Here is an 18,962-nt window from a genome sequence, read left to right as displayed (position 1 = left end):
TGTTTTTTTTTTTGTGTTTTTTTTAAGAAGCAATGGCACATTGGGTAGATAAGAAGATTGACAAATTAGGATTTATGGGAAGACATAAATAAGAATTACAGAGGATCAGAAGGCATGAAATTACACCTACTTGGATAGAAGAAATGTCTACACCAATAAAATCATAAAAAGTCACTGAAGGGATTATGAGGACTTTTTATTTACATGCAAATAGACAGTGATCATCTCTGAATTTGAAGTATAAAGAGGGTGTGTGGGTGTGGATATATGTGTATATAAACACATTTTCTTTTATTAGTAAGCATGAAAATGCTAAAATTCTGAAATAATTACATATATAAAATTAATATTATTTGCACATGACAGAGTTACTAAAGAGTATTAAATGTTTCCCATGGGTTCAACCAAAAATTTTTTCAATTTTACTCTTTGCTGGTTCTTCAGAGTTTGTTTGCTATTTACAGGGTTACTTACTAATTTAGAGTTTGTAAATAGCCATGTAGCCATGTTTACAAGTCAGCATCATTAGTTTCTTTACATCTGTGATTCTCAAACTTCTTGGTTTCAGGACCACTATCTTTACACATACAAAAATTATTGAGACCCTCTCTCTCCCTCTTTTTTGCATGTGATAAACTTTTATATATGTGATTATATCCATATTTATATGTCAGAAATGTAAATGTCTTTGTGTTATGAAAAAAACTTTTACCCCATGGATCCCTAGAAAGCATCTTAGAATCTCCAGGGTACCCACACTGCCTAAGTTGAAAGCAAAAATAAGTGAGGTACTAGAGAACATTTAGCTGATTCTAAGTGTTCACACTGAGCTTTACTCTGAAAAATCATGAAGTAAATTAAACATTCCTATTTTCCCATAAGAAAAGAGGGTGGAATTTGCAAACTATAGACTGGTAAGACTGACTTCGGTTCTTGGCAGAGTTTTATATTATTTTTTAAAATGTTTTGAAAAAGGATAGTATCCTGAAGCCAGCTTCTTCAAGCATACTGTTCCTACAGTGGTGTTGATCTTTGTCAGTCTTTTTTGCTAGACTGGTAAATTTGAAGAATGTTGTTGGGATTTATTTTTAGTTTTAATAAAGCATAAAATAAAGGGCCCTATGGAATTGGAAGTGACTCTGTCTCTTTGGACTTCCTTTCTCTTACTTGTCCAAAGTTGTGGTCAATCTATATTAGCCTTTAAGGCCCCTTTCAGCTTGGACTTCCATGATGACAGGATTCTTTGATAAAGAAATATATCATAATCCTTTTTATTTTTCCCAGGGGAGAATGTTTTGGGGGCCAGCTAGATGGCACAGTGGATAGAGCATTAGCCCTGAAATCAAGAGGGCCTGAGATCAAATCCAGCCTCACATACTCAGCTCTTACTTTATGTAACCCCAGGCAAGGGCAAGTCACTTAACCCCAATTGCCTCAGCCCCCACTTCCTCAAAAAAAAAACCAGTAAAAAGCCTATCTTTGGTAATTAATTGATATTAGAGGAGGGATCCTGGTATAGTGGAAAGAGTAGTGGATTTGAAGTCACAAGACCAGGGATAAAATTGCCTCTGTGACCTCAAGCAAGTTGCTTCCAATCAGGGCCTTAGTCTCCTTTTCTCTAAAATGAAGGGGTGACAGTAGATGACATCTAAGGTCCTTTCAAGCTCTAAATTTATTCTCTCATTTTACTTGAGTTCCCAGTGAGTGCCCCAATGGTTATCAGGTATTAATTATTTTCTTCATTGATCCTGGGTTTAAAATATCTCTTATGTTCCCAATGTGTTTTTTGCTTAGTGAGCTACATTAATATAAAAATTATTTTTTTGTATTTCAATGAATATGTACAATATTACTATAATACACACTATAGTATAAGCATTTTAATCGAGAATGTATAAAGTTGATCCCTACCTAGTGTGAACAGAGTCCTCTAAATGGTTGTATTATTCAAATTTCTGTTGCATATTTCCAAAGATCTAGAACCAATTATTATATTTTATATAATTATAACTTCCAAATAGTATGGAATTTGAATGCATAATTTCACTTCAGGAGATTCATTAGTTGTTCTAACAAAGACTCAGCTCTGTATGAATCATGTTTATCCTCCATTACTACAGGAAAGGACCCTGCAGGAAGAGAACACAGAAATGAATCTGAGAGAATCATAGAAATCAAGAGTCCAATTATTTCAAAAACAGAAGGTATGATTATCTCGGAATAGTTAGATTTTTCCTATACTACATATTCTCTTCCTCCTCTATCCTCCTTTCACCCTCCCACTTACCCCCTTCAAAGAATCCTCTCATATCACAAAGAAAAATAACAAAGTAAATGAATCAATTCAATAACTCTGATACTATTTGACATTCTGCACTCATAGTTCCCCCCATCTCTCCTACCAAGAAGAGGAAAATATGTTTTTATCATCTCTAATTCTCTGGAAACAGTATTGGTCATGTCTTTTAATCTGACTTTATATGTTTTGGGTTCTTTTGTCATTGTCTATATTGTTCTTTTAGAATTGCTTACTTCATTATGTATCATTTCTTTTTTTTTTTCCCCCCCACTATGTATCATTTAAAATAGTCTTCTATAAGTCTTCATCCATAGAATTCCGGTGAGTAGTTTATGCAACTACTTTTGAATTTAGTGTTGCCTGGTTAATGTTCTCTTGTCAGCTTATTTAAATTATAATTTTCATATTTAAAATTTTATTATAAGGTGACTAAACTAGTAAGTGAAGTAATGTTAAACATTGTATATTGAGGGTATGAACTGAGTTAAGTGCTATGTGTGGTATATAAAAAGAATACTGAGCTCTTAAGAATAAGGAATGGGACAGAGCTACTACCATGACCTACTGTCAATTACTTGGAACCATAGAATCAGCATTTGGAAAAAAGTCATCTTGTCAAAATCCCATCCAATATAGGAATTAATATTACTCTGAGAAGTGATTGTGACTGTTCACTCTTTCTTTGAACATTCTTAATGATAGGGAATGCTTTACTTCAAAAAGTACCTTATTTCATTGTTAACCATCTTTAATAATCAGAGATTTATGTGAAATTGAAATCTGCTCCACCTAATTTCTACAGGAATATCTTATATATTGCAAGTTCAGTTCTAGACTACCACAATAAAGCAATAATTGAGATACTTGATTTTTTTTTTTTTGTTTTCCAGTACATTTAAAAGTTGCATTTAAACTGTCTCTTAAATTGTCTTTTAAATATACAATCTAGTATTATGTCTAAAAAATAAAATGAAAACAATGTATATACCTTAATTTTAAAAAATAATTTATTGATTAAAAAAAATGCTAAGCTTATCAGAGTTTTCAGGGAGCTGCAATCTTTTTTGCTAATGAAGGGTCTTGCTGTTATGCTGATAGCTGCTGATTGATCTGGGTGGTGGTTGCTGAAGGTTGGGATGACCATGGTAATTAATTAAAATAAGATACCATGAAGTTTGCCTCAACAATTAGCTCTTCTTTTGACTTGAATACTTAGAGGGTATTGTAAGGTTATTAATTGACCTAATTTTATTGTATCTCTGGAAATAGGTAGACCTAAAGAGAAAGAAGAAGATAGAAGAATACCCAATCAGTTAGTGAAGCATTATATTTGATGTAGTCCCAATTAGCATGTAAGTTCCTTAAGGGCAAGAACAGTATAATTTTGTCTTTTCCCAGTACCTAGCACAGAACTGTACAAAGAGGTAAAATATTAAATTGAGTTTTAGAAGAGTTATGGTCCTATGGAAAATGTTTGTTGGTTTTTACCTTTTTTATTTCCCTATAATTACTAGTAGTAAAATCTTCAAGTATTTTAGGGGGGGGGGGAAGGTGGTGTGTACTTGTGTGCAAATATATACACATTGCACTTTAAAAATGAAATTAAGGCAAAAGCTATGAAAATACATTCCATTCAAGAGTGAGCAAGAAAGGAGGAAAACCCCAGCAAAAGAACAGATGTGAGCAGGTAAGAAAAACTCTAGGTAGACTGGTCTCTAGAATCCAAAGAATAAAGATCAAATATATAATCTAGTAGTTGTGGTAGATCCCAAAAGCATATACAAAAGAATATGTACCTGTACAAGAGATTCCTCCATCATGGTTCTCTGATTATATTCTACTTTTGCCAATCTCCCTCTTAGCATGTGACATCACAAATGCATGTAGTATTCTAGGCAGCATAGAATACAAAAGGATTATTGTTTCTTGTGATCAAGGTACCATATGCTTAATGCTGCAGGTTAAGATTATGTTGGCATTTTTGTCACCCTCCCTCCCAAAATGAACCAAATTATTCTCTAAAACAAAAAACCATCTTTTTAACCCCAAGGTGTTTTCCCATTGGTGTTGTATATTTGTGTATCTCGAGACATCAAAAAGCAAAATAATCAAAATTAGAGGTGACCCAAAGGATAGTAGAAAGATAATGTAAGAACAAATAGATCTCATCTTATTTCTAGTTATGAACAACACACCAGAAATAACATAAGACATTTCATCCAAGAAATGCATGATTGGAAAAGTAGACAGGCCATTACTATAGTTCCAAGTGTGAAATAATAAGTAGATTGGCAAAATGTTTCACTGTTATCCATGAAATGTGAAGACTTTGAGAAAGGTGCATTTTTGCTGAGTTTTTTAATGAAGGATTTTTTGAGGAACATGGACAAGAATCATACAAGATGGGAGACATGAATCTCTTGCAGGGAAAAAACAATCCAACTTACTTTCTCTTCTCTTTTCTTTATTGTGAAAATATTGATAGTGATGTGATTCACTTTTTTTTATGGTTCCAATTAATTTTACCAGTAAAGATTTAGGGCACCAACAGTTGACATTTTAAATGAGCTTTAAAAAAGTATGACTATTAGCATTTCTTGACCCTCTTTCTAACAATTTCCCACAATCCCTGCAGAAGGGGACCACACAGGACTAAGAGATAAGTTTAATTTTTCTTTCATAGGTTGCTGTGGCAAAAGAACTAAATCCCCTAGAACCCCACACACTGGAAATAAACTTAGCCACTTGATTCTGAGATAAGAGCAGACTGGGATTATATTTAACATCTTTTTAACTTGTTAGAAAATGCCAGAACTTATGTCTTCTTTTTTTTGGATTCTTGATGCCATCAACAAATACACATTACTTTATAATAGGGGTATTTATGTTTAATGAACCACTTAAACTATCAAGTGATTAAGTTGAAATTAAAATTTTGTGAGATTAAGATTACATTTCTAGTATATAGAAGACATTTAAACTTGAGAATATTATGAGCAGCTTGATTATCTTGGTTTCAAGAAAAAGATAGATAATCTTGCTTGTTATTTTCTCCAATATTTAACAGCAAATGCTCTATAAATGTTCTGTGTGTTATGTGTTTAACTTATGTGGTGTTACTACCATGCTACTAAAAAGGAGAAGCAGATTCTAATATATATTTTCTGTTTTCCAGTAAGATATATTTAAAGCTATTGCAGAGATAGCTATGGCCCAAGATGATGGATAAAGGCACTAGAGTATGATTGACTCTGATCTTGTTCTCAGTAATAAGGCTGCCTGTCTTGTCAGTGATCATGTTTGTATAGGGCAGGAAGCAGTGAATCTCCAATAATAGTGCATTTCAGGGCAGGGATTATTTTTTCTCTGTATCCTTAGGACTTACCATAGTGTCTTAGGAAAAGTTTATATTTAATGATTATTGGATTGATTATATATGGAAAAAGCATAATGTCTAATGTAATAATCAGCAAAAGCTCATCTTTGATCTGGTCTTGAAAGTTTAAGAACAAAACATAAAGCTGAAGTGTTAGGAACTTCTACTAATTTAAAATAAATTAGAAATAAAATCAATTCTCATTGACAGGGTATGTGTATTTTCCAAGGACTAGGTATTACCAGCTTCCTGATTGAGAAGTGATGAATTTTTGAGCCATGACAACCAGTACAACAGGGAAATTACAAAAAGACATTCAATCCTTTCCATTTTGCAATGATGAGATCAGAAGGTGCTGCCAGAGTTTTTAGACCATCTGTGAACATTAGTTTAGACATTAGCTTTCTAAATGTAAACTCTTTGTCCAGTTACCAAGTCGATATCTACTGAGAAAGCTAAGTTTTATTGATTTTGATATTCTCCCTAAAAACTAAATCTGAATACTAAAAAAAGCAGCAGCTTAATTGGATTGATGGCTCATAGACATTTCTTGAGGAGTCAAGTTAAAGATTTGACAGAGTTTGAATAAAAATAATCAATGGTTAGGAATTCCCTGATGAACATTCACCAAAAAAGCTACCATAATGATAAAGTATCTTGTGAGTTAATCTCTATGACAGTAAGACAAAGCAGCCAAAAACTAATCCTAAATTTCACTATACGTTGTTGGGGTGGAGGGAATGAGTTATCATTTCCAAAGCCTGCAAGATAAATCCATTTTTAGCTTTTGCAATCAACAACAAAAATTAAAAATGGACAAGTTAAGGATGTTCAGTTAGAAGGAAAGAGAAATTTATCCCTTTTTTCATCTCTTTTTCACTTGTAGCAGGATAACATCCTACAACTGACTTCTGAAGCCAATACTATTTGGAGTGTTTTTAATATTTCTTGACTGATAAAGAATTTTCTGTTTGTATTTATAGTTTTACCATTATTTTCATCACCAAAGAGGATCAGTCATCCAATCATGGACTTTTTCAGCTCAAATCATTTAAGTGACTCTCCACCAGGAACTTCTAATCCCAGAGAAAAGGAATTTTATGACAGATTTTTAAATGAATCATGCATTACTGATGAAAGCTTTCAAAAAATAGAAAACTTAATTGATCTCTGGTGTTCAGGTCTTAAGGTATGGTATTTGTAGAAAATATAATCTAACATTTGTTGTTCATCATTCTGTTTCATCAAGAATTCAAGGTTATTTGGTTTTGTGTTTCACTTTCTCCAATGATTTCTATGTGCTCCAACATATTTCACTGACTTTTCAAGCTTTGTATGTCACTTATTTGGACACCCCACTGAACCTTTAAAGCATAGGACCATGTTACTGTTTGACTTTGGCCATAGCACATCAAAGGTGGTATTGAAGCCAGTTCAGGCTCTCATACTTTATTCCAGAAGCTAACCATGTATTCATTTAGGGAATACATGTCATTTTAAAAAATGATTGCTTTTCATTGTAATATTTGGTGTTGGGGACTCCTAGGCATTATCAAAGATCATAGGATCAATAGGTTTTTTTTCTTTTTTATTTTTTTCATTATAACTTTTTATTGACAGAACAAATACCTGAATAATTTTTTACAACATTATCGCTTGAACTCACTTCTGTTCCTACTTTTCCCTTCCTTCCCTCTACCTCCTCCCCTAGATGGCAAGCAGTCTTTTTTTTTTTTTTAATTTTTTATTATATATATATTTTTTATAATATTATCCCTTGTATTCATTTTTCCAAATTATCCCCCCCTCCCTCTATTCCCTCCCCCCGATGACAGGCAATCCCATACATTTTACATGTGTTACAATATAGTCTAGGTACAATACATGTGTGTGAATATCATTTTCTTGTTGCACAATAAACATTAGAATCCGAAGGTACATGCAACCTGGGCAGACAGATATTAGTGCTAACAATTTACATTCACTTCCTAGTGTTTCTTCTCTGGGTGTAGCTACCTCTGGCCATCATTGATCAACTGGAAGTGAGTTGGTTTTTCTTTATGTTGAAGATTTCCACTTCCATCAGAATACATCCTCATACAGTATTGTTGTTGAAGTGTACAGTGATCTTCTGGTTCTGCTCATTTCACTCAGCATCAGTTGATTTAAGTCTCTCCAGGCCTCTCTGTATTTCTCCTGTTGGTCATTTCTTACAGAGCAATAATATTCCATAACCTTCATATACCACAATTTACCCAACCATTCTCCAACTGATGGACATCCATTCATCTTCCAGTTTCTAGCTACAACAAAAAGAGTTGCCACAAACATTTTGGCACATATATGTCTCTTTCCGCTCTTTAGTATTTCTTTGGGATATAATCCCAGTAGTAGCGCTGCTGGGTCAAAGGGTATGCACAGTTTGATAACTTTTTGGGCATAATTCCAGATTGCTCTCCAGAATGGCTGGATTCTTTCGCAACTCCACCAGCAATGTATCAGTGTCCCAGTTTCCCCACATCCCCTCCAACATTCATCATTATTTGTTCCTGTCATCTTAGGATGGCAAGCAGTCTTATGTTATACTTATGTTATAGTATAGAATCAATAGTTTTTGAGAGGAAGAAGAGAATTTAGGGGCCTTTGGATTCAATCCCTTCATTTATAGATGAGGAAACTCATAAAAAACTCAGAGTTTGAGTAACTTGCCAGGACCATACAGCTAATAAACTTTTGAGTTATAATTTAAATCCAAGTATTCCTGATTACAAATCCCAACCCATTGTACCATGTTATCTCTCAAATTAAGCTGAGTCTATCACTTAAAGTACTGATGTGTCTTCTTTCTGACTAAGTGAAAATAGCTCCTACATCAAAGTAAAGTTTTAGACATCCTCTTAATTTCTAATTCTTACCAAAAAAGAAAATAAAAAAAAAAACAGTCTATAGTAAACTAACAAGCATAATAAAATTAATATATCATGATGGAATCTGCTATCGTGACATAAGATGTATGTCTGTGGTGTTCAGAAAAACAAGTTAATATCTGTTTTTATATTTATATAAAATATATTTTTAAAAATATTTAAGTGGGGAAAATGCTAGCAGCATGACTTTTCCCAAATTTTAATATGTGTGTATAATATATATGTGTATGTTCATAAACATATAATTGGAAAATGATTTTTAAAAAAATTTCAAGTAATATAAGACATAACTAAAGCTAATCAGTCATGTGCATAGAGAAACTGGTCCTTATAAGTTCTAGTGTATTTTTATTTGTCATTCTTTGAAGCCATTCAGTCTAGAAATAATACTTTATGCATACAATTAGTAAATACATACAATTAGTAATTTAAATTGGCTGTACCCTACATATGGCTCTTTCCTACCTAACTGATGCCCTTTCAACCACTTGAAACGTACAGCTCCTAATCTGTCTGTCAAAATCAAACCCAACTCCATTGATACCTTCTTTGATAATTCCAGTCAAAAGAGATATCTCCTAACCTTTCCATACCAGTTATTATCCATGTTTTTCCATATGTGAGTTATTGTATACTTTTTTCATATTGTAATTATTATCAGACAGATCCTATTGCCTCATCTAGATCAAAAGCTTGTGGATGGTTGTACACGCACCATCCTGTAGCATGTAATAGAATATTTTTATACATAGAATATGTTCAGTAAATATTTTAATAAATTGACAAATATTTCTTCAGACTCCATTTTTCCACATTTATGTGAATTTTATCAGTAATCAAATGTATCTACTCACTAAATAGTCATTAAAATATAAGGGGGAAAAAGTTTCATGTACAATATTTGAAGTTGAATGAATGAATTTCTTTATCATGGCTATTATAAATTTAGTAAGTCTTGCATATTCATCTTACATTTTGGGAAATAATGATTGATAAAGGAAAAATCCCAAATTTCAATGTTCCTATTAGAAAACAAAGTTTGTTTGCTTTTTTTTTTTATCTCTAGCTCTTTATTTTGAACCACGTTAATAGATTGGATTGAATTTGCATTCAGTATGGGTTTTTTAGTGCTATCATTTAGCAATAGATGGACTGTGTTAAAATAGTTTTTAAAAACTAAATACTTATATATGCTGATTGTTAATTATTTTGTTCCTCAGACAAATATTCTTGCTGAACTAAGTAAATGGAAACTTAATTTTATTGATTGGCATAGAGCAGAAATGAAAAGAGAGAAGGACAAACAAGCAATACAAATAAGAAGAATGCAAAACCAAATAGATGACTTGACTGAGCTGCAGAAAACTTATGAAACTTCTGCTGGAAGAAAAGATGAGGTACTTTTCCCTCTTTTCTTAATTTTTAATTTCAGAGTTATTCAAAATATGAAAACTATTTTTGATCATTTAAGGTATGGGAAAGAAAAATGCTTCCAAAATTCAAAGACATATATATATGTATCTACCTACAAGATTTTTTTTTTTTTTTTGAGGCTGGGGTTAAGTGTCTGAGACCAGATTTGAACTCGGGTCCTCCTGAATTCAGGGCTGGTGCTCTATCCACTGCACCACCTAGCTGCCCCAGCCTACAAGATTTTTACATGTATTGATAAGATATGTATTGTGGAACCCTTGCCACTGGCTTTATGTAGTCAAGGAGTAACTGTTACCTAGTTCTTAGTTGGTCCTGGTATTTGATGAAATGTAACAGCATTGGGACAACTAGGTTCACAGTGGGTGGAACAACAGGCCCAGAGTCAAGAAGACTTATCTTCTTTCTGATTTCAAATTTGGTCTCATGATCCTAGACAAGTCATTTAACTTCATACCTCAGTTTCCTTATTTGTAAAATGAACTGAAGAAGGAAGGAAATGACAAGCCACTCCAGTATCTCGGCCAAGAAAACACCAAGCCAAGTCATGAAGAATCGACCCAACTGAAAATGACTGAACAGCAAACTACAGGAGGCTTTTCTCAGGAAGCTTCTAACTTGCTACTATAGATAGAATCCCAAGAGTATAGAGAGCACGATAGAGCTTTCTCATTCCCTGCCAGTTTGGATTACAGATAGAACTCAAAATTCCCACTGACCTCAAGTGTAGAGAAGAAGGTCCTATGTCAGTTATAGGGGATAGCAGTTCTAGAAAATGGAGTAACACTTGTCTCCCAACAGTTCTGATACAGTACTTCTCCCATTCCTTTGATTCCTTTTGTTGCACCTCCCCAATCTCTATTCCCAAGGCATAGTATATATTAAAGAATAAGAACTTAAACATATTCAATTCACAGATAACTTTTTTTTTATGGGTTTTTTTGTTTGTTTTTGGTTTTGTTTGTTTTTTTTCTTGCTGAGGCTTTTGGGATTAAGTGACTTGTTCACGGTTACACAGCTAGGAAGTGTTAAGTGTCTGAGGCCAGATTTAAACTCAGGTCCTCCTGATTTCAAGGCATTTGCATGCTTCTATCCACTGTGCTACTTAGTTGCCCCACAAATAACTTATTTACATGTAGTGGGTTTTGTTTTTTGTTTTTGTTTTTTTTTGTTTTTGTTTTTTTTTCATTTTTAAAATTGATGGCTTTTTGAGATTTTTTTCTTTGATATTAATGAGTTTCGTATATATTCTCCTTCTCCCCTCCCCTAACTTCTTCTCTTTTCTTCACCATCCCACTTATAACTCTACTGATTCCTCCTCTAATTACAAATGAAAACATTAGATAAAACCTACTATGAAGCAGTATTCTTTACCCAAGGTAAAAATTTTGTGTGTTTACATCAGAAAACACTTATTCTTAAACTCATCATCCAGTCATTCCACCATTCCAATCTCCATATTCAAGGCAAAAACACAGAAACAAGAACAATCCAACTTGTAAGTTAGTGCCTATTTACATTGAGATCCTCAGCTACAGAGAGTATACACATCTTCCCACACATACACACACACCCTAACCTGCACTAAGAGTAGTGACCGAGGCTGATGACTTAAATTACCCAGTATGAGATGAGGCTGACCAAAGTCCAGTCCTGGAGATATAAATGGGATAGAAAGTGAATGATGAGAACTTCAAGAGAAAAGGCTGAAATTCCAAAACACAAGCAGAACAATCACTATTTATTACGCACTCCTTATGTGCCACTTATTATACTGGGTGCTAGAGAAACCAGTACAAATAATAAAAATCCCTATTCACAAGGAGTTTCCAATTCCAATGAGGGAGATGAGTACATATATCAACATACATAATAAAAATAAACAAATACAAACATGTACAAAGTAATTAAATTCAAGGTAACTTCAGGAGAGGACATTAACAGTTGGGATTAGAAAAGGCTTATTGAAGATGATGCATGAGCCACATCTTAAAGGAAGAGAAACTCAGAAGCAGAGGCAGAAAGAAGACAAATTAGAGGCATACAGGTGAAATGATCAGGGCACAGGCAAAGAAGCAGGAGCAGAGTGTATCAGAAATAGAGAGAAGGCCAATTTGACCATATATTAGAATGTAGGAGGAAAAGTACTAATGGAAAAATAGGTTGGGACCAGGTTATTTAGGCCTTTAAAAGTTAAACAGAGGAATTTGTATTTTATCCTAGAAGTTCTAGGAAATCATGATTAAGTTAATTTTCAGATTCTTGTTGAAATGGAAGTATATGATTAAAGGTAACAGCAATACAAAATAGTTCAATGTAAGCATATATAGTCTGATTCCTTTATTACTTTTTTGTAAATTAAAAAAAATAAAATAAAACAAAAACCAGTTGCTTTGGTACAAATTGTTAACATGATATGTCCATTGTTTTTATAGGTAATTGCTACCTTGACTGAAGCTACAAGCAAGCAAAAAGAAAGAATGGATTTGTTGAAAACATTCTTCCATTGGCGGATTGAACACTTCAAGGCTAAACAGGAGGTATGTGTAAAAAGACAGTACAATAAATGTCTGTGCTTGAGAGGGGATAGAGTGATTTATTGATGCTTTTGTTGAAATTATTGGTTTTTATTTGATAACTGATGACAAAACCTGAGTTACTGAATTTATGGGATCTCATTTAGAAGACATTCGCATGCCTCATTCATTGCATGCTTCATAGATGCTTTTGTCATATATTGAAATTCCTCTTACATGCAGTGCCACAGAATATTGGGGTTTCACTAGCTGCCATAGGGTATGTTAATGATGATCATGTTTTTTGATACTTAATTAGTTTTATGACCTTGGGAGGCCATTAAACTCTTAGTGCCTCAGGCAGCTCTCCAAGATTCAAAGTTGCAGAACAGATTTTGATCTGCATTAATAGAAATAGTTTCCTCATTGAAGTTCTGAACTCCATCAGTGAAATCATTTGCTTTTATTCAAAAGATGGTAAATGTGATGATAAGAGGAAAAATATCATTCATTTCTGTTTGTTCAGTTTGGTACTAATTCCACCTAGGCAAATTGATATTGCCTATATAAATTGTCACACTGAGGAAAGATGAATTCATTATTCAGATTAGATATTCTGTAGTCTCTCAAACTCAGCATGTCCAAAACAAAACTCATTATTTTTGTCCCCTAATCTACCTCTCTTCCAAACTTTTCTATCCTATTGAAGGCACCACCATTTTTCCAGTCACTCAGGGTCACATCCTTGATCATTTTCATTCCTCACTCTCATCACATATTCAATTAGGTACCAAATCACCATTTTTACCTTCATAAAATCTCTTCTCTCCTCTTAGGCCTCCAACCTAGTTTAAGCCTTAATACCTCCTACTTGGGCTTTCACAGTAATGTCTTACTTGTATACCAGTCTTAAGTCTCTCCTCTTTCTAATATCTGCTTTATCTAGTGGTCACAGTGATTTCCCTAAAGAATAGGTCTAATACTCATTAAACCTCAGGGGCTTCCTATTACTTCAAGGGACAAATAAACACTCCTCTATTTGGCATTTAAAGTCCTTTACAATCTAAGCTCAGAAAGTTGGATGCCTAACTGCAATCAGCCTTTTAAAGCCCTATTAAATATTATTTCTTTCATGCTTCCTGGGGTCCAGCCCAAACGGGCTTCCCTGCTGTTTTTCACACACAGCACTTCCTCCCTTATCACTATACCCTCTACCAGGCTGTCCTCTGTGCCTGGAGTGTTCTCTCTCCCTACCTCTACCTCTTAGAATCCCAATTCCATCAAAGTTCAAGCAGTAGCTCCTAGATTAATCCTTTCCCAGGTCCTTCCAAATGCTAATGTCTTCCTCTTACAAATTATCTTGTATTTATGCATTTGTTTAGTACATTCTTATAGAGTACATATTGTCGCCCAAGATTTGCTCCTTGAGAGCACAGATTATTTTTTAATTGTTTCCCTAACACCTAATAGAGTACTTGGCACCAGTGAGTGCCTAATAAATACTTGTTGAATGATTGTTTCTAAACCTATTGCTACTAACTCTTTATCTGCTGACTCATTCTCTATTATTCCTTTGATTCCATTTTCACTTTAAAAAGCATTAGGCAAATCTGATGCTAAGATAGCAAGTGAGGTAAATAGATTTGTGGATTGTTTATTCCATGGTCCCTTTTCCCCCTACTCACTCCTTCCTCTCCCCACACATCCTTAACATTATATAAGAGGAAAGAACATGCACTGGATTAGGAATTAGGCAACTTGTCTTCATGTTCCAACCCTATCATTTGTGTGACTGAGACAAATAACATCTTTGATTATCAGTGTCCTTACTTACAAAATGGGAATGATAATACTTTTACTATGGACCTCAGGAGCTGTTTACAAGGAATGAGCTTTGTAAACTCTAAATGTTAAATGATATTATTTGTTTTTCCTCATTTAAAGTATTCAATTGATGCTTTATCATAGCAAGAGGGTGACTTTGGGTTCTCAGAACCTATGCCACTAGATTCTGCCAATTTAGCAAAGTTTCAAATATGAGCCTCATGATAAGTAACGTTGGGCCTAGCTAGCTGAGATATTTATAATTTAGTTGGCCACAAGGTGATGAATTTTTTTGATAGGTTACAAGCCACATAACATGGCAAATATACCCATACAGATAAAAAACCATCAGTGAAGTTCTAAGGAAATATTATTATTTTTAATATGCATGCATAAAGTAATATTCTACTTTTCACACATATCATCTATTGGACTTTGAGATTCCTTTCCCTTTTGGCATTACTTTAAGATGTATGAAGCTAGGCTAGCTGACCAGCATTACCACAAAACATTGAAGAAGAAAATCTGGAAGGCCTGGCGCTCTACACTGAAATCACAATGGAAAGATGTGGTTGAAAAAGCTTGTCAATCCAGAGCTGAAGAAATTTGTATCCAGATTTCTTGTGATTATGAAGCTCAAATTGCAGCAGTAAGTACTTTTCCAGTTAAGGTATTTACCTTTATATGATAAAGAAAAAAAAAATGAGCAAGGTAGCCCACTTTAACAAATACCATCTATTATATTCTGAATTTGAATAGTATTTTTGAAAGTGGGATACTCAAAATAATAGCTAGTCCAGAGAATCAGATTTCTTAATTATCTTTAAGTTGAGCCTCTAAAATTTTACTTATTTATATACAAATTTCTTTACCATTCATTTGTCTAACATTAAAAATACAAATTATTCATTTATTCACCAGTATTTCTTAAGTGCACTATATTAAGCACTGTGAGAGACACTCTCATGGAGAAGTCCTCTCCAGAAGATTTAAACTTACAGCAAGACCACTTTGAAGTTATCCTTCAAAATATACATGGATGTTAACCAAAATAAAATCATAGATAAATCTTTTATTAACAGAATGTATACCTTAAAAAGCTGAGTATTTTTTAAAATGCAGGGTTTTTTGCAATTATCTGATTTAAAAATTATATTGTTTCTATGGAGTATAAAAGTTGATTTTATAGTAAAATAGGAAACAGATTTGAAGGAAAATAATTTCAAAGATTTTCAGAGTTGGAAGATACTTCAGAGGCCCTAGAATCCAATCCATAGCTGAACTCTACAAATAGTCATATGGCCTTCCCTTTAAGGGAGACTACTTCTTAAAGCAACTCATTTCACTTTTGCACATCATTACTTTCTAAGTTTTTCCTTATGTGAAACCAAAATTTTACCTTTCTACCTCTTTGACTCTTTTTTTTTTTTTTTTTTTTTAATTGCTGTCTCTCATCAACCAAGCAGCACAAGTCTATTTCCTTTAACATGACAGCCTTCAGATACTTAAAAACATCCCTAATGTCCTCCCATTTCTAGTTCTTTTAGTGAAACATCATGTAGCATGAGCTTTAGTGACTTCACACTTCTGGTGCCCTTTTCTCTATATATACTCAAATTTGTTAATGTCCTTCCTTAAAATGTGGCATCCAGATTTGAGCACTATATTAAATATGATCTGACCAAAGCAAAGTACAGCAAAGCTATCACATTCCTTGTTCTGGACTTTAAGTTTTGTTTTGATTTAAGTTTTATTGTTGCTTTTTGTTTTTAATTAACCATCATTTCTGGAATAATCTTCCCTTCATGACAAAGAAAAACAGATGAGCAAAAATGTCTTATATTATGACCTGATCTATCAATGTAGTCTATGCCTCTTTTAATATAACTTTACAAGATATAATGGAAGCTTTTTCAGGAAATATATGAGTGAAGCAAAGATGCCTACTACTCCCCACTATTATTTGACATAGTTCTGCAACTTCTAGCAATAAGAAAAAAGAAAGAAACTAAAGGCATAAAAAAGATAGGGAAAGAAGATCTAAAACTTTCCTAATTTATTGATGGTGTGTGACTTTTGGTGTGTGCCTTTATGTGAAAAATCCAAGGAAATCATTAAAGATACCAATTGAGACCAGTAGCTTCAGCCAAGTTTCAGGCTACAAAATAAATGCTTAAAAATCACATTCATTTCTATATACTAATAGTCAAATCCAAGAAGCAATAATAAAAAAGGAAATTTCCTTCAAAATGCACCCTGGAGTCAGAAGGACCTGAGTTCAAATCCAGCCTTAGACACTTAGCACTTCCTAGCTATGTGACTGAGCAAGTCACTTAACCCCAATTGCCTTGCCTCCTCCAAAAAAAATTATACATTCAAACTTCAAAAGTCTTTAAATTTCCTGCTTTCACCTTAGATTAAGAACCAAAATTCTGATGGAAGTGGATATCTTCAACATAGAGAAGAGCTAATCCAATTCCAATTGATCAGTGATGGACAGAATCAGCTACACCCAGAGAAGGAACACTGGGAAATGAGTGTAAACTGTTAGCATTTTTTGTTTTTCTCCTTAGGTTATTTTTACCTTCCGAATCCAATTCTTCCTTTACAACAACAACAACAACAACAAAAATCTGTTCTGCACATATATATTGTACCTAGGATATACTATAACATATTTAATATGTATGGGAATGCCTGCCATCTAGGAGAGGGGGTAGAGGGAAGGAGGAGAAAAATTCGGAACAGAAGGGAGTACAAGGGATAATGTTGTAAAAAATTACCTATGCATATGTACTGTCAAAAAAAGTTATAATTATAAAATTATAAAATGTTATAATTATAAAAAAATTATTTAAAAAATGATACAATTATAAAAATAAAATTTAAAAAAAGATTAAGAACCAAAAAGGTATACTAATGACATATCAGAAATAAAGGCACATGGCATTCTTTTTTTTTTTTTTTAACTATTTCTTATTTTAAATAAATTGAAAACACCAAGAGAAAGTGTTCATTTAGAATTACCTGTGAAAAAAAGATTCACAAATAGAAAATCATTTCTATAGGACAGCAAAATCATGTTTTTCTATGTCTAAAATCTTTTATCATTATGTTTTCTATTTTAGTTAAATGCTAATTTGGAAGCTGCAAGAACTGAAATACAAAAACTCCAGTGTGAAAAAGAAAAGTTTGAAGAATCCATGAAAAAAGCTTTCATGCGTGGCGTCGTGCGCATTAAATCTAGAAGCCATGAGTATATTTCAGGGCAGAAGTGACAGCGGTTAGTATGGCAAATAATGTTAAAATACACATTTATTACTATTATATATCATGCCAAAACAGTGTGACCTTCAAAATGTTATATGAAATGTAAGTTTCATGAAGGCAGATACTGCCTTTTATGTTCTTGGTGATATGCTACATAGTATAATACCTTTGCATATAATGAATGAATACATGCATGTATATATGCAAAAAAAAATCACTTACAATCAATCCTCATATTTGAGGACTCTGTATTTGTGAATTTACCTCACTAAAATTTATTTGTGACCCCACAATCAATATTCAATGGCACTTTTGAGAACATATGCAAAGCAGCAAAAAAATTTGAGTTGCCAGCACAGGCAATATGAGGTCAAACAAGGCAGTGCTTCTTATTTCAGCTGTTATATTGTAAATAGGGGTCCTTTTCTTACTCTTTTACTTTTTTGGGTTGGGTGTTTTGTTTTGTTTTGTTTTGTTTTGCATTTTTCTGCTGGTTTTTTGTGGTTTCACTCTTTAAAATAGTCCCCAAGCACAGTGTTGAAGTGTTATCTAATATTCATATGCACAAGAAGACTGTGATGTACCTGATGGAGAAAATATATGTTAGATAAGCTTCATTCAAACATGAGTCTTTGGGTGTGAGTTCAATGTTTATGAATCAACAGTGTGATATATTCAGAAGACAAAATTCGCCAGTCTCTGGGGCTGCTTTGGAAAATGCTAAACCAAATGTAATCAGAACAAGATTCAATATTCACTAAGTTGGTGTTAGCAATAACTTTATATAAAACATAATTACCATAAATGAAAAGAATCAGTTGTAATGAGTATATACTGCTGGCTAAGCATTGTGATAAATATTAGTTATGCAAATAAAAAAAATAAAGACCATTTTAAAAGTTCCTTCCCTTAAGGAGCTTAGATTGTAATCGAGAAAGAAAACTTTCAGAGAAGTAGTGGCCAAGGAGATTTTTTTTTTTTTACAAACTTACAGGGCTGATGAATGATTGCCAAACCCTTTCCAAGAACAATGACAAGACTTGATTTCATTATCGTTACATAATACTACCCAGCATGGCATCTTTTAGGAGATGGTCAGGAGGTGAAGGGTACTTGAAGGCGTATCTAGATGTAAAGGGCAACTGAGGTGACCACCAGTCAAGGGAGCTGGGTCCAAGGTTGGGAGTTCATAATAAACATGTAATAAATTATTATTGAAAAAAATTTGAGGTAGCCAATTTTCAATCAACATTATGGAATTTTAGATTTATAATAGATTTTAATATTCCATATTGTTATGTCTGACAAATCAGGTTATA

General features: G+C 33.3%; 1 protein-coding gene across 1 annotated transcript in view; it reads left to right on the top strand.

Annotated features, from left to right (window-relative positions):
* Positions 1-18,962, top strand: part of POC5 (POC5 centriolar protein) — a 56,981-nt gene that overhangs the window by 22,060 nt on the left and 15,959 nt on the right. The window contains 7 exon segments of the mRNA XM_074282308.1: positions 2,121-2,204; positions 6,659-6,864; positions 9,823-9,999; positions 12,469-12,573; positions 14,843-15,022; positions 17,502-17,603; positions 17,605-17,656. Of these exon segments, the coding sequence (XP_074138409.1) occupies positions 2,121-2,204; positions 6,659-6,864; positions 9,823-9,999; positions 12,469-12,573; positions 14,843-15,022; positions 17,502-17,603; positions 17,605-17,656 (906 nt within the window).

This window comes from Sminthopsis crassicaudata, chromosome 1 (genome assembly GCF_048593235.1).
Source record: "Sminthopsis crassicaudata isolate SCR6 chromosome 1, ASM4859323v1, whole genome shotgun sequence".
Taxonomy (NCBI): domain Eukaryota; kingdom Metazoa; phylum Chordata; class Mammalia; order Dasyuromorphia; family Dasyuridae; genus Sminthopsis; species Sminthopsis crassicaudata.
Note: the sequence above shows the minus strand (reverse complement) of the source record. Positions and strands in the feature narration are given on the sequence as shown.